Here is a 17478-nt window from a genome sequence, read left to right on the forward strand (position 1 = left end):
GAAATTATGGCTTTTAGTTTTGGCCACCCCATGAATTTAAGTGGCCCCATCTGGCCACCCCTAGGAAAAATTTCTGGAGGCGCCACCGTAGAAACGAGCAAGTTACAACTTGCTTTCATTTTAAATGCAACCGCTTTAATGGTTAAACTGCCACCGCCAATATGGCCGCTTGTCAGCACGTATTTTAACACGTTTGCACTCACGTTTCCTGTTCCGTGTGGCTGATCTATTTATAGCAGCGCGTTTCAGTACTGCTGGCGTCATGTTTTGACCCGCCTCCTCTTTCGCGTCATCAAACCATATGAATGAAAAGCGTGAATTAATAAACATAAGCTCATTAACCGATCGAGAGGCAAGCAAAGAGGAGACGGACGCTCAGGTTCGACGCAAAAGCTGACGGCTAGCTTGCTATCCAACCCAAGTGCTAAAGAAATGTAGGTTATTAAATTCGACCGGCATTATCAGAAAAAGCGTGCATTTTGCGCATTATAAACGCTCACGTTTGCTTTAACAGGGAAAGACAGCTCAAATGCAACTCGGGAATGTACAGGGGGTATTTTCCCCGGAGTAACAAAGCTGCCGAGTCATCGGGACCAGGTCGCATTGCCTGCCCGTTAGCCGAGCACCGTCATCCGGCGACTGAGGCTCCCTCAAACTGCAGCCAAGTTATGCAACACGCAGGTAAGCGCTCATACCGACTTACACTTTACTAACACAAAATTTTGAAAATGCATAATATAGGGGGGAGTAACAAGGTGACGGCACTATGGAGGTAGATTTGTGTCTTTGTTATTCAATCAAAAAAAGTTGCTTCAATCAAAATATATATTTTCAATCAAAGAAAATGTCAATTCAATCACACAAAAAAAGTGTTTGAATGCAAAAAGAAATTAAACGCAAAAAAAAAAAAAAATGTATTTGAAAACTTTTTCTTTGAATTTGTTTTTTATTTAAGTCAAGGTTTTTTTTTCATTGAAACAACTTTTTTGATGGAAGTAATGTAGTTTTGCGTTTGGACCACATTTTGGCTAGGACTTTTGTGTCTTTATTATTCAATCAAAAAATAAGTTGCTTCAAACAAAACAAAACAAAAATTCAAAAGAAAAATCACTTCAATCAAAAAAATTTTTAAAAATTCAATCGTAGCAAAAAAGATTTTGAATGCGAAAAATTTTTTGAGACTCAAAAATTCGCATTTGAACACTTTTAAAAAAATTTTTTTATTGAAACTCTTCTTTGAAGCAATCCTTTTTGTGTTTGAGCCATATTACGGGTAGGACATTTGGGTCTAAATCATTCAATCCCAATAAAAGTTGCTTCAATCAAAACTATTTTTAAAGAAAAAAACATTTGCAAAAAATGTTTTTTTAAAAAATATTTTTTATATTTGAAATATGGCAGAAAACACAGACAAGACTGAAAAAGCAGTTTCTGCTCTTGCAATCCTCTTTAAACAGGGTCCCCCCCAGGATTGATAAATCTAAATTCGACTTTTAAGACCTTTTTTAATGTCATTTCAACTGAAAATTAATACTTTTCTCGCACCGATTATTTAGATATTATTGAATCTTATTAAAAAAATAAAGCACTGAACATCAAATTTAACCTCAATTACCAAGTGTGTTTGACAAAAGAATGCACATTTACTGAAGATACAATTAAAACACATTTAAATATAAATGGTAAATGGTAAATGGTGTTATACTTATATAGCGCTTTTCCACCTTCCAAGGAAGGTCTTTCAGATTTTTTTTTCCCAGGATAAAATGGATTTTACACTATTTTTGTAAAGCAACTTCAGAAATTACATTTGCAATACAACAGGTTTCCCTTTTAAGAGGACCTAGTCAAGGTGGTAGGTTGGTGATTGTCAAGTTGGTCACCTTAACTGTAAAGTGCTTGGGAAAATGTTGCAATTGGCAGTGAAAGTTTAAAAAACAGCCACTAAATGGCAGTAGTTTACCATTAATTACCACAAAATAAAAAAGCTACACATGACCATGACCTTGGTAATTGTTTTTTTCTAATCACATTACAAGTATACAAAACACATGTTAATCCTTTGTTAGCTATTAAAGACATTTCTTTTAATCAGATAGAGAAAATCCATACTCTTATTCAATCAAGAATTTTTTTTAAAATATACCAGGAGGTGTTTTACTATCACCTACATTATAATTTGCCTATCACCATGCAATGTTATTCAGATCAACGTTACCCCGCACTCGTTCCAATAATAGTGTCAACCGTGTTGTGTATTTGAGGGTGATGGTGGTGTTGTGCCGAAAAATGCGTGAAATGTCCCCCCGATGGGAACGCTTATTTATAACGCTTTATTGAGGTGAAAAAATCAAATGTTTTCATGGACGCATTACAGGAATGGATTTACGACTGTTAAATCAGTTTTAAATAAATAGATTACGGAAAATACTAGTACTGTATTTTAGTAACAAATCGTGGACTGGGCCACATAACCATCTTTGAACAGAAATGTATTAGTCTACAGGTTTTCACGACCATATCCCAATGACAATCACAAAGGTATGACATTTATTAGTTCAAGCAGAGTAAAATGATACATATTCACGGTACAAGAAAATCGTTTCCATGTCCGTCGTTTGGTAAGAAAAAGCTGTTTGTACGAGTGACGTGTGAGCGCTCAATAATAAAATAAATAAGCAAATAAATAAAATAAACGCTCAATAAAGCGTTATAACGTTCCCGTCAGGGGGGGACATTTCACGCGAGGCGGCTATTTTTCGGCACAACAGTTTTTGTTGATCTATGACTCCGGTTTATCCATGCTAAGGCTAGTGCACCTGCCAATACCCCATTGAACATGGCTAACTCATGAGTTAAAACTACGAGATTCACATTCATTCCAAAGGCAAACCGTGCAGAAATACATTATTGCATCTAACACATTTTAATTGGAGAAATTGGCAACTTACTTTGAAATGTTAAGCAGGTCTACTGCCTTCGCATGACCCATAAACTGCGACCCAAAGTATCTGGATGCGACTTGGTCGCCGATCCATTACCTCACATGCTGGTCCAACTGTTTGGACTTGGTTGTCTTGTTGAGGCTTTCGTCGAACATAACAACTAAGGCATCTGAGCAGTTCCTTACGTTAGCACACAGTACTGTGCGATTGCCTGCTGTTGTGATGTTGATGCTAATGATGCTAACAGCGCGCACGCACAAGGTGCATTATGATTTGTAGTGCAGTGCATCGTAAAAATTTTACGCGTCATCTTCGTTATGGATTTAACAAAAAAAAAAAAAACTTTGTCACAGATATAATTTAGGTTGCACTGAGATGTTCTTCAAAATTAAAACCTCGGTGAAAAAATTCCAGACTTACGACAGCTAATTTAATACTTTTAATACCTTTAATAATGGAAAACTAAATTAAATGCTTTTTTAAATACTTTTAATAACCCGCGGGTACATTGTTAAAAGAAACTGCTGTATTTTAAGCCAAAACAACTGTTGTATTTGATAGAACAATATGTCTTTATGCTGCCATAGCAGATTCATGGCGCATTAAGCCCCCGAACTGTTTTTATTTGTCCCTTTTACCCTGGAGAGCCCCATTTACAGACGTCGCGCAACCGCTTTTCATTCAACCCAGCCATAAAAAGAAGTAATTATGTTTATTAATCAAAATGTCTGTCATTTTTATCTTAGAAACATTAATTGATGTCTAATATTTTGTTTAAAAAAATAAACAACTTTAAAGAATTATTTACTTGCATATTTTAAACTTTTAAACAAATTACGTCACAATAAAAAAAGGACGTTAGTAAAAAAAGTCTCGGATATCTACCTCATAACTATTGATTCTTTTTTTTTTTTTTTTTTTTTTGTTACTCTCGCATTTTCCCCAATATTTTAGATCGGGTCCCCAAACTACGTCCCGCGGGCCGGATACGGGCCACCTCCACATTTGGTCCGACCCCCGGACCATTTAAAAAAAAATTTTTTTTTACTTGTGTTATTGTCTTGTTCCTGGCTTTTTCTGTGAAGAACCTAGAGAGGGATATTTGGTTATTATCTATTTGATTAATAGTTTTACTATTTTATTATATTATTTTGTATTTAGGGCTGTCAAAATTATCGCGTTAACAGGCAGTAATTAATTTTTTAAATGAATCACTTTAACATATTTGACCCAATTAACGCACATGCCCCGCTCAAACAGATGAAAATGACAGCAGTGTAATGTCCGCTTGTTACTTGTTTTTTGGCACCGCCGCTGACGGGCCACCCGAACTAGCCGCTGTCTGACATTTATCCATTGTGCAGCGCTTTGTTTACATTTGAGGCAATAACGACACTTGCTTTACGGCAGCTAATCCGATACACGGTAGTACTATTAGGCCGTTGTTTGAGCTTGCATACCCGCGTGTGTGTTGTATTGTGCCTGAGTCTTGTTAAACAAATAAAGGCAGCGTTAACAAAAGTCATCTCACCGCTCATCATTTTACAGTCAACACTCTGACAGTTCGCAACTTCGCATTTGACAGCATACGTGCCGCTGTTTTCTCACAATTCATTCACCTGTGCATTTGATCGCTATTTGTTACACTCCAGCTTTTTCGGTGAGGTATTTTGTGTTCATTCGTTATTGGATCGTTTTTGTTCACCACTGTAAACAAGAGCACCGCAGCAGTAGAGGTAAACTGCCGTTTTCGTTCAACCCGTTTTGTTTAGTGTAGAAGCCAGGGTAGTGGCTTATTGTTTTTTCTTTATTACGATCAGGGTTTACTTAGCGGGTGGGGTTTAAATGTAGTTTCATTTTGTTTGTTGTTTTGGCCTGGGCTTACACTGAAGCCAGCCTCTTCCGCATTTTGTATATTTTGTTCATTGCGAGTTCGACTTGTGTGAATAAATTTGTGTCCACTTGCAACTTGTGTGCGTGGCTCGTTTTATGTTAAGCCTTTAGCGAGCCGTCCTTGGGGCGTAACAGTGGGATTATAGGATGCATGAGCGGGCATTCCGCGCTTGTGGTAAATGCGTCAAATTTTTTGACGTGATGAATTCAAAAAAATTAATTACCGCCCGATCATGTGCTAGATTTGACAGCACTTTACATTACGTCAGAAACCCGTTCGGTACGCCTCCGTTCCGAACCGAGGACCACGTACCGAAACGGTTCAATACAAATACATGTACCATTACACCCTTAGTATATACATATAGTAGTATACTATAAAATTAATACTATATATTTAATTTTTGTTACTGTGAGTATGTGTGCCTTTCATTCAAAATAATTGTGGTAATATTTCAGTGTGCCCTCTACTTGATATATTTTCAGGTTAAAACAAAAGTTGAACAGTTTTCCCCTTCCCCCAAAAATGTGGAATGCACACCAGAAAAAGCATCTGAACTCACACAAAGTATTCTGAAAATGGTTGTCCGGCACACTGCAATTCATTTTAACATTTAGAACAATATAGACATAGAACAATATAGACAATGACATACCACAAAAAGAGTAAGAATTGTTTCAACTCCTGTTAAAGAGGTGAAGTCACAGTGTTTCCGTTTACATGTTTTTGCACTAGTTAATGCCAGCAGTATTTGACCTCATTGTTTGTGATTTATTATTGATATTTATGTTATTTATTTATACGTTAATAAAGAATTTAGGTGTTCCAAAATGTTTTTTTTCTGAATTAATAAGCTTCAACAAAAATTTCATTATTAAAGTAGTAAATATATATATACAGTGCCTTGCAAAAGTATTCGGCCCCCTTGAATCTTGCAACCTTTCGCCACATTTCAGGCTTCAAACATAAAGATATGAAATTTAATTTTTTTGTCAAGAATCAACAACAAGTGGGACACAATCGTGAAGTGGAACAAAATTTATTGGATAATTCAAACTTTTTTAACAAATAAAAAACTGAAAAGTGGGGCGTGCAATATTATTTGGCCCCCTTGCTTTAATACTTTGTAGCGCCACCTTTTGCTCCAATTACAGCTGCAAGTCGCTTGGGGTATGTTTCTATCAGTTTTGCACATCGAGAGACTGACATTCTTGCCCATTCTTCCTTGTAAAACAGCTCGAGCTCAGTGAGGTTGGATGGAGAGTGTTTGTGAACAGCAGTTTTCAGCTCTTTCCACAGATTCTCGATTGGATTCAGGTCTGGACTTTGACTTGGCCATTCTAACACCTGGATATGTTTATTTTTTAACCATTCCATTGTAGATTTGGCTTTATGTTTTGGATCATTGTCCTGTTGGAAGATAAATCTCCGTCCCAGTCTCAGGTCTTGTGCAGATACCAACAGGTTTTCTTCCAGAATGTTCCTGTATTTGGCTGCATCCATCTTCCCGTCAATTTTAACCATCTTCCCTGTCCCTGCTGAAGAAAAGCAGGCCCAAACCATGATGCTGCCACCACCATGTTTGACAGTGGGGATGGTGTGTTCAGGGTGATGAGCTGTGTTGCTTTTACGCCAAACATATCGTTTTGCATTGTGGCCAAAAAGTTCAATTTTGGTTTCATCTGACCAGAGCACCTTCTTCCACATGTTTGGTGTGTCTCCCAGGGGGCTTGTGGCAAACTTTGAACGAGACTTTTTATGGTTATCTTTGAGAAATGGCTTTCTTCTTGCCACTCTTCCACAAAGGCCAGATTTGTGCAGTGTACGACTGATTGTTGTCCTATGGACAGACTCTCCCACCTCAGCTGTAGATCTCTGCAGTTCATCCGGAGTGATCATGGGCCTCTTGGCTGCATCTCTGATCAGTTTTCTCCTTGTTTGAGAAGAAAGTTTGGAAGGACGGCCGGGTCTTGGTAGATTTGCAGTGGTCTGATGCTCCTTCCATTTCAATATGATGGCTTGCACAGTGCTCCTTGAGATGTTTAAAGCTTGGGAAATCTTTTTGTATCCAAATCCGGCTTTAAACTTCTCCACAACAGTATCTCGAACCTGCCTGGTGTGTTCCTTGGTTTTCATAATGCTCTCTGCACTTTAAACAGAACCCTGAGACTATCACAGAGCAGGTGCATTTATACGGAGACTTGATTACACACAGGTGGATTCTATTTATCATCATCGGTCATTTAGGACAACATTGGATCATTCAGAGATCCTCACTGAACTTCTGGAGTGAGTTTGCTGCACTGAAAGTAAAGGGGCCGAATAATATTGCACACCCCACTTTTCAGTTTTTTATTTGTTAAAAAAGTTTAAATTATCCAATAAATGTTGTTCCACTTCACGATTGTGTCCCACTTGTTGTTGATTCATGACAAAAAAATTTAATTTCATATCTTTATGTTTGAAGCCTGAAATGTGGCGAAAGGTTGCAAGATTCAAGGGGGCCGAATACTTTTGCAAGGCACTGTATATATATATTAGATTAGTCGACTAATCGTAAAGATACTCGGCTGACTAATCAGGAGGAAATAGGTCGTTTGGGACAGCCCTATTTATTAGCGCTGTGAAGTCTACCGCTTTAAGATGGCGGCTGTTTACTAACGCCGCTGACTTTTTCATTTCGCATTTAGTTCAACATACATGTGATATCTATAAGACGCATGAGATGCTACCTGCTACCACCGTAGCATAATGCGGGCTAGTTTTTAGCAACGTCAGCATAGTTTGTAGCGGCTGTTGGCTGCAGTAAGGTTTTTGGTTTTTTTGCTTCTTCCTCTACGCACGTGACATCAGCGCGTTGTCCCGCATTAAAAGTAGTCCGGGCAAAACGTGATGCTTAGAGATGGCAAAATGAAACGATTCCTCGAGGTGAATCAAATTACTCGGATCAGTTTTTAAACTCGAGTTACTCGAGTATTCGTTTCAGCTTTATCTCCAATATGATTTCGCATTTACACAAAATTAAGGGTTAGTAAGCACTGTCATGAAAGTTTCCAACCAGCTAAAACTCCGTTGTGTTTAGTGTGTCTAGCGGTGATGAAACGTAAAACTGTCCGTGTTGAGAAAGAGAGTGTGTGTATAATGTAAACATGATACGAGTCATACACACGCTTTTTATGGAAAATAATTCAATTTGTGTTCTTATGGTAATCATGTTCAGCTGTGGCTGTGGGTTTAGGCTCACCTAAAGGACTGCATTTATTTTAATTTTATTTATAACTTTTTTTCTAAATTTATTTTAACTTAACATTACACTTATGTTCCAAATTGCTCATATGTTTTGAAAAAGAAAAATCCTGTTCAATGGAAAAAAAGTTCCAGATATCTCAAAGTGACACATTTTAGAGCTGTAATTGCAATACCGTGATACTGTGAAACTGATATTTTGGTCTAAAGTTATCATACCATCAAAATTTCATACCTGCACATGCCTGAATGGAGTGATTGAAAAAAATGTGCATGAATGAGTTAAATTCAACTAAGCTCTAAACATGATTTAAAAAAAAAAAAAAAAAATTAAATTGGAGAATCAATGTTTCAATGATGTGAAAATATTTTAGTGGGAAATATTATTTTTAAAGCTGTATGGTTACTTTTGTCTTTCAGTCAGCCAAGGAGACAGGTGAGTCATTATTTTTGGTTACACTGTGGTGGTAATGGGAGTTTTCCGATAATATCAGGTAGCCGATAAAAGCATCTAAAAATGATATCGGACTATGGGGCGCCGTTTGTAAAGCAGCACATGCTGAAAATTCCGACAACATCTTCTCACATTTAGTCCACACCGTGTTTAAAATGGTGTTAAATTTTTAGAGACACTTTTTCTTTTCTTTTTTTTACCGTACAACATTATTTAGCAACTTAAATATTTATTCTTAAATAAGACGTTTTGGACCTGATTATTTCAATCCAGAACTAAATATTTAATTTAAATCTTAAATTCATATCCTGTATCCTAAATGTTAAATCAGGAAACTGTCGGAACTAAATATTTAGCTTAATATGCAAATTCACACGACTAGAGACCGGAAGTAACAAAATAAAATCTGGTGGAGCAGCTCAAACTGTCTGTTTACGTTGCTTGAAAATGAATAAAACCTACTCAACGGTGGCAGTATGCTCTTGAACATGAGTCATTGTGATAATAACAATATAAAGATAAAATACATATTTAGGAGAAACTATTTATTTATTTTGTGTGCTCCAGGTTTTATTTTGTTACTTCCGGTCTCCCATCATTTGAATTTGGTATTAAGCTAAATATTTAGTTCCAACAAGAGATGTCCCGATCGATCGGGATGCCGATCACGTCATTTTCAAGTATCGGAATCGGCAAAAAAATATCGGCCATGCCTTTATTTTTTTATATATATTTTGTAATTAAATCATTTTCTAATTGTATTTAACGTTACAGACATAATATGTTACACTCATCCAGAGTCTTTAGTTTAGGCTTAAGGTAGGGATATCAAATTTATCCCGATAACGGCGGTAATTAATTTTTTAAAAAATGTATCACGTTAAAATATTTAACGCAATTAATGCATGCGTTGCACGACCCACTCACGCATTGTCGCGCTCAATCTGTAATGGCGCCGTTTTACCTATATAGAGAGATAAAAGGAAGCGTAAAATGAGTAGAGTGAATTTTGGCAGCCTTTGGAGCATTTTTTAATTGGCTAAAGCCTAACAATCCCTCTCCCTACGATTAGAACTATCATGGGAAGCAATGTGGAGAAGCAAGGTAGCAATTGATCTTTTTCTTAACACCCTATGTTATTTGCCAACGCAGAGAAGATATATCATTTGGTAGCACTACGCACAGTCATGGTTCCACTTCCAATCATGCATTTGGGCATGGCTACAGTATCATTTACTGAAAGCTCAAGAAATACATTAGATGGCAATATTTAGTCACAATATACAAAGTCACAAGTCTTTCTATCCGTGGATCCCTCTCACAGAAAGAATGTTAATAATGTAAATGCCATCTTGAGGATTTATTGTCATAATAAAAAAAATACAGTACTAATGTACTGTATGTTGAATGTATATATTTGTCCGAGTTTTAGTCATTTTTTTCTTAATGCATTGCCAAAATGCACGTACATGTATATGATCGGGGAAAATTATCGGGAATGATTGGAATTGAATCGGGAGCAAAAAAAAGCAATCGGATCGGGAAATATCGGGATCGGCAGATACTCAAACTAAAACGATTGGGATCGGATCGGGAGCAAAAAACATGATCGGAACAACCCTAGTTCCAACAGTTTCCATATTTAGCATTTAGGATATAGGATATACATTTAAAATTTAAATTAAATATTTAGTTCTCGATTTAAACATTCAGGTCCAAAACTTCTTATTTAAAAATGAATATTTAGGTTGCTAAATAATGTTGTATATGTGCAAAAAAAAAAAAAAAAAAAAAAAGTGACTAAAAATTTCACACCACGTTTTCAACACTGTGCGGCTAAATGTGAGAACGTTTAGACGTAATTTTCAGCATGTGCTGCTTTACAAACGGCGCCCCATATCAGACAACATCGGTTTTTCATTAACAGTTTAGGGCCAATACAAATGCAGCAATGCTATCATGTCCACTTATTGCCTGTCTGCTTCTGGTGTTTTGACGCCCCCTGCTGGCGCTAGGTGTAATGAGTTTTGAAATATGAAACATTGATGTGTATATTTCGTTTTGTTTGCATTTGTGGTAAAATGTGGTTACATTATTTCATTGGTTGCAAGCTGTACTACCAGTTGCTATTCAAATTGACACATGGTGTATACTTTATTTCTTGTTATTAACACACAGAGAGAAATCCAGATTTCTGTTTTCACAACGCAAATACTGACATTCTGTGTTGTTTTCAGACGGCGTCTCGTTCCTGGACAGCATTCTGAAAGATCACAACTACACCTCGCCACCTGAAATTAAGGAGCTGTGGTTGCACGACCACAATTATTCCCTCAAACTGGGCAGCTCCAAGGAGGGCTGTGACCAGGGTGAGTACTTAATACTTGAAAACGACCAGGCTGCCGTGGTTCACACGGGTATAACCCTGAAGACGCTGAACGTCTTGGTGGAGGCGGTGCAATGTTACGCCAGCGACGACTTCTGGCCCTCCGTGCGCTCTCAGGTTCTCATGACGCTAATGAAGCTAAAAACCAATCAACCTCTCGCCGTCCTGAGCATGTACTTCCGCACGTCCGAGCCCACCGCCGTCAAAATTGTGGAATTCTGGATCGACGTGCTGGGGGCGGTCTTGCGGCCCTTCGTCCCGTGGCTCCCCAAACAAATCGTCCGGGCGACTGTGCCGGTTGAGTGCAACGGGAGCATCATGCACCACTTTCAGGGGCGCAGCTTGCCCAGCGCTGTCAAGTACCTGACAGCCGTGTCCCCGTGCGGCCTTATCGTGTTCGTATCGGCCGCCTTCGCCGGTTGTCGCGACTGCGCCCACGTGCCCCAGGGCTCTGGATTGCTGGATCACCTCGTGCCGGGCGACGAGGTCACGACTCGGGGTGGCTTCGCCGTCAAAAAATTGCTGTTGGAGGGGCAGGTCTATCTGGTCGTTTCGTCGCTCAGCAAAATCGACAACTTGCCCGCCGCCACGTCTTCCCCTTCCGGCAACGTCGCACACGTCGGAAAGCAAGTCGAAAGCGCTATTCAGCACTTGATGAGTTACAAGATACTTGCGCAGGGAGTTCCCACTGCTTTGCTGCCGCGAATAGATAATATTCTCTGCGTTTGCGCTGCACTGACCAATCTGAGGGCTCAAACTTTAAACTAGCAACATTTTTTTCTTGCTGTTTTTTTAAACATATCCAAAAACATTCCCATATATCACTCAGTCCTTCCAGCTTCAAGTTTTTTTATTAGAATTTTAGTTGCGACAATGATCTTCCATATTCTGAGTATACGATACAGTATTTAACCATAATCATACATAGAAAATGTGAGATAAATGGTAAATGTCTTAGCTAATTTTACAAGTTATCTTTTTATATGTTTGAAGCAAGTGGTACTGCTACTGTTACTCAACGCTTGTTACAACTTGAGGAAGTTAATTGCACTAAACTACTAAACCTCTCCCAGTTCAATTGAATTGGACGTCTACTGCCGTCAATTGCACTGAAACAGACAAAATGAATAAAAAAGGGACCTTATTTTTTTTAACTAGTCTATTTGTTTTGTTTTAATTTAAGTGGGAAACAAAAATAATTTCAAAAGAAAAAATAATGTTCATGGATGTACAGTAATCCCTCATTTTTCGCGATTAAAGGGCAGCAAAAATTGAAAAACCACAAAGCAGGATTTTCCCTCCCACCCCCAAAAATTAAAAATGATAAACGTAAACAGTACTTACAGTATTTACATGCACTTACACATTCTATATAGAGCACCTTATACATTCATTCCATGATGAGTTTGGGGAACTTGGCACACCTGAATGTCGTAGAGGGCCACTCGTGAGTCGAGGTGGGTAGTAATGGCCCAAATACACCAGATGCATGATCGTTGCGGTTCCAGTCCGACTCCGGTAAAAAATAGCGCCGGAGCCAATGCGTTCCCATTATATCCTATTGTTCAACGTATACCGGCCGCGTCAGTGATCCGGATTGCCTGCGGACTATCTCCGGCGGGCTGCAGGCCATTTCCTATTTTTGACGGACACGCATCCGACAAAATGGGCGGAGCTGGGCCTGGACGTAACAGCCCAGTTGCTTATTCATGGTTTAAACACCAGCAAACATGGACGAAGAACGTTTCATCATGGAGGTGGAAAGTCACAAAGTGATATACGATGCAGCAGATCGTTATTATAAGGACAGCATTAAAAGGGAAGCTGCAAGGTGTCCTATTATGTGTCTTTTTCTGGCAATGATATCAAACACACGACGTGCTGACAACTTTGAGCGGAGAAAAAAAAAAAGCAGCGTATCTGAAAGTGGCTCCACTGCAGAAATTCTCATGCCCGGTGCACACACAATGTCGGTTTGTATACAGCAGACATGGCCAAAGTCCGGCTCGGGGGCCAAATGCGGCCCATGGTCAAATTCCATCCGGCCCCAGCCTTTGTCATAAAATCAATAACATCTGGCCCGCACACAGACTTAATAAATTGGTCAGCAGTACTGCAACCAGCATATGAAGTAGCTTACACACGAAATGCTGCTCCTCATTTACCCACTAAAAGGAAGCAGCACTTTAACCCTTTATTGCCAAATGGATCACATTTGATACACCTAAAATTTCATGATTTTCAGACTAATTTAGAATTTTGACATTTCTTTTTGGGAAAAAAAAAGATGGATGCAAGTCAACACATGCATCTGCAGGTGCCATAAAATTTTTTAAAAGAAAAACATGATTTAGCATGGGTTATAGATATTAGAGCGCTTATTACACATATTGATTTTGACTTTTCACAAATTTGAAAAAGTTTTCATTAGGACCTTATTTTTTAATGTTGGGATTCTCTGATGATTGCTTCATGTTGCAGGCGTTTAAGGGCTAAGCAACATTAGTCCGTGTGACCCTCTACTTTCAATTTTCTAAAATGGCGACAATCAACAAAAAAAGTTGACTGTGACGGCGGACGCTTCAAGGATAGGTGGAAATTGGACTATTTCTTCACTAAAATACGCAACAACTGTGTCTTGCCCCATTTGCAAAGAGACAGTCGCTGTTTATAAAGAGTTCAAAATGTGAGGCGATATTACCAAACAAGACACGCTGACATGTACGACAAGATTACAGAAAAGATACGCAATGAGAAATTGAAGCAACCTGAAGCTAGTTTAATTTCACAGCAGTAGTATTTCGCAAGAACCCGAGAGTTGAAAGAGAACGCCACAAAGGCTAGTTGCGAGATTGTTGAAATTATTCATTAAAAAAAAAATAATAAAGCAAATGTGACACACTGAATGTCTTGCTAAATTTTGCTTAAATATATTGTTCTACATAAAGGACGTCAGCCAAGGTCGGCCCCCCACATTTTTACCACGCCAAATCTGGCCCCCTTTGCAAAAACTTTGGACACCCCTGGTTAGGGCTGGGCGATATGGCCTTAAACATGTATCACGATAAATTGAGCAGATTTATCTCGATAACGATAAATGACGATAAATTCGCCCAAGCGGACTGTTATATAATTTGAAAATCTGAATCAATGCATGAAATACAGATTAACTATTTCTTGTTGATTTATTTACCAGCATTCAATTTGATATACTGTATTTAACAATTGTACATGCAGTCTAAACATTAAATTTATAAAAATTAGGGCTGTCAAAATTATCGCGTTAACTGGCGTTAATTAATTTTTTTAATTAATCACGTTAAAATATTTGACGCAATTAACGCACTTGCCCAGCTCAGACATATTTAAATGTCACTAGAGTGAAAGGCCCACCTGTTAATTGTGTTTTGCGGAGTTTTGCTGCCCTCTGCTGGCGTTTGGGTGCGACTGATTTTATAGTGTAAGTAATTATTGCCATCAACAATGGCGGGCTACTAGTTTATTTTTTGATTGAAAATTTAACAAATTTTATTAAAACGAAAACATTAAGAGGGGTTTTAATATAAAATTTCTATAACTGATTTAGAACTGATTTATTGTTATAATAAACAAATACAGTCCTTATGTACCGCATGTTGAAAATATATATCCATCTTGCGTCTTATCTTTCCATTCCAACAATAATTTAGAGAAAAATATGGCATATTATATAGATGGTTTGAATTGCGATTAATTACGATTAATTAATTTTTAAGCTGTAATTAACTCGATTAAAAATTTTAATCCTTTGACAGCCCTAATAAAAATGTATTGTAAGCAATAAGAATTCAAGTATGAACATTTATAACAGCGTGTATGACTTGAACAATGTACATTGTCAAAATCAATATGCCTGTGCAAACATGTAATTGTAACACAAATGACTTGCAGCTTGAACAGTACACTTCAAAAAGACAACTTATTGTTAATGGCTGCTGTGATATAATTATTAAATACAAGTGTTTACTTTATGGTTTAAGGGTTTTTTCCCCCCCCAGTGCATTTTTTCATAAATGCACGCACAATAAAAATAGCTGGGGCCATTTCTCGGTCATTATAAGTTTCGCCGTTGGATTGTACTTTATGCAGAATTCTTTACCATCACAAAAGCTATCAGAGGAATCACACACAGAGACAGATACAAAATAACGCCACATAGTAATTGCTAGATGCAGTCCGTGCCCAATCCACTCATTAAGTTCAGCCGTTTCGACAAGGTTAGAGCATCTATCCGACTCCATAACGTTCATTTGTAGCGTTAGCCGCTAGCTAGCGTTAGCCTGGCTACCAGTAGAAAGCACTGAAAGCACCATCTCCGGAAATCGTGAGAACAAAGGAGGACAGCGGGTGAAAGCCCGTCTGGATGCCACCAAGAGTCTACTAAATGTCGGTTGAAAGTTTGGTGAACCTCCCTTAAGCCACACTCCATCACGTTTTGCTTGTAGCGTTAGCTGCTAGCGTTAGCTTACCGGGCTTTTGTTTGATTGGCTTCCTGATGATCACGTGACTCCCTACGTAAGCACATTCACTGCTTTCTTAAAGGGGAATGAACATAGACGAACAACACAGAATCAAAGCGGGATGAAAAGACTATTTTCTTGTTTTATTAATTTACCGAATTTACCGACATGGTCAAAATTACGTCGGTCATCGTTAAGAATTTCGGTGACGGTAAATTTTCGGTTTACTGCCCTGCTCTACCCCTGGTATACAGAGTCGAGGGGGAAAAGTACGAAAGAGAATAAAGAGACACCCATAAGTTTCGACCTGGTGGTCTATTCAAGACGTTTCTCTTTCTTTCCTACATTTTACTTGACTTTTCATAGAAAATCCAACAGTTTGCGCTGGGCACAGGAATCTGCAGTGTTGAGACACCAATTCCAAGTACGCTGTTTTTTAGTTCATGTAGTATATAATTCGCTATACATTTTATAAATATTACAGATTATTTAACAGTTGTTTATAACAACTCTATCAGATGTTATGTGCCATAAATTCTATGTGCACAAAGATATAAACCAGATATGTCCAAAGTCCGGCCCGGGGGCCAAATGCGGCCCGTGGACAAATTTCATCCGGCCCCCAGCATCTGTCATAAAATCAATAACGTCTGGCCCGCACACAGACTTAATAAATTGGTCAGCAGTACTGCTACCAGCATATGAAGTATCTTACACACTAAATGCTGCTCCTCATTTACCCATGAAAAGGCAGCAGCACTCTAACCAACATTACCCCGTGTGGCCTTTACTCCCAATTTTCTAAAATGGCGACAATCAACAACAACAACAAAAAAGAACGTTGACTGCGACGGCCGACGCTTCAAGGATAGGTGGAAATTGGACTGTTTCTTCACTCAAATACGCAACAACTGTCTGCCTCATTTGCAAAAAGACAATTGCTGTTTTTAAAGAGTTCAATGTGAGGCGATATTACCAAACAAGACACGGTGACATGTACGACAAGATTACAGGGAAGATCCGTAGCGAGAAATTGAAGCAACTTGAAGCTAGTTTAATTTCACAGCAGCAGTATTTCGCAAGAGCCCGAGAGTCGAAAGAGAACGCCACAAAGGTTAGTTGCGAGATTGTTGAAATTATTAATTAAAAAAAAAAAAATAAAGCAAATGTGACACACAGAATGTATTGCTAAAATTCACTTAAATATATTGTTCGACATAAAGGACGTCAGCCAAGGTCGGCCCCCCAAATTTTTACCACACCAAATCTGGCCACCTTTGCAAAAAGTTTGGACACCCCTGATATAAACCCACCGACACAACCAAAGGCAAAATAGGGCCCCGCCCTCCAACCCCCCACACAAGGAGCCCTGATCTCAACATGATGCAGTCAATCTGGAATTAAGAGACAGATATAACTAAAATATCAATATGCAAAGAAAAAATGTGCTCTCTCTCTGCTTCTCTGATAAGTATAGACTACGTGTGTTTTTCGTTGTTTTAAATGGCGCATTATAGCGCGCGATCACGCGAGCGCTCACGAGGGAACGGAGTTGGCGGACCGCAGCCGTGCGCAGCCGGTATGATTTGCCTGTTTTTGACGTACTGCGTGGCACGCAGACAACACTGAGCCGGAGCGGAACCGGAACAATCATGCATCTGGTGTATTTGGGCCCTAATGCTTTTCATTTACTTTATCAACTTTTTGATAACAATGTCCTTGCTACTTACTTGAGTAGATTTGTGAGGAAGAAAGCAACTCTTACTCTGCTACACTTGTCGTTGCATTTTTCCTCTTTATTCTACATACTGTATTGGCCTGAATGTAAGAGAGCCCTGATTATAAGACGACCCCCTCTTTTTCAAGACTCAAGTTTGAAAAAACTTTATAAACACCAAATTAATTTTTATTAGAGCTGTCAAACGATTCAAATTTTTAATCAAGTTAATCACAGCTTAAAAATTAATCGTAATTAATCGCAATTCAAACCATCTCTAAAATATGCCATATTTTTCTGTAAATTATTGTTGGAATGGAAAGATAAGACGCAAGAT

General features: G+C 38.4%; 2 protein-coding genes across 3 annotated transcripts in view; one reads left to right on the forward strand and one right to left on the reverse strand.

The window, feature by feature from the left end:
* Positions 1–17478, reverse strand: part of LOC130918987 (sex comb on midleg-like protein 2) — a 59575-nt gene that overhangs the window by 13702 nt on the left and 28395 nt on the right. The window lies entirely within an intron of this gene.
* LOC130918988 (uncharacterized) lies at positions 289–17423 on the forward strand. Of its 2 annotated transcripts, XM_057841336.1 has the most exons (3): positions 289–434; positions 515–681; positions 10777–17423. In XM_057841336.1, coding segments are annotated over exons 1-3 (1086 nt in total). In that variant the 5' UTR covers positions 289–432; the 3' UTR covers positions 11694–17423. The 2 variants fall into 2 exon arrangements, with proteins under 2 accessions (XP_057697319.1, XP_057697320.1); XM_057841337.1 differs by lacking the exons at positions 289–434; positions 515–681 and adding an exon at positions 8113–8521.

Source organism: Corythoichthys intestinalis, chromosome 7 (genome assembly GCF_030265065.1).
Source record: "Corythoichthys intestinalis isolate RoL2023-P3 chromosome 7, ASM3026506v1, whole genome shotgun sequence".
Taxonomy (NCBI): Eukaryota; Metazoa; Chordata; class Actinopteri; order Syngnathiformes; family Syngnathidae; genus Corythoichthys; species Corythoichthys intestinalis.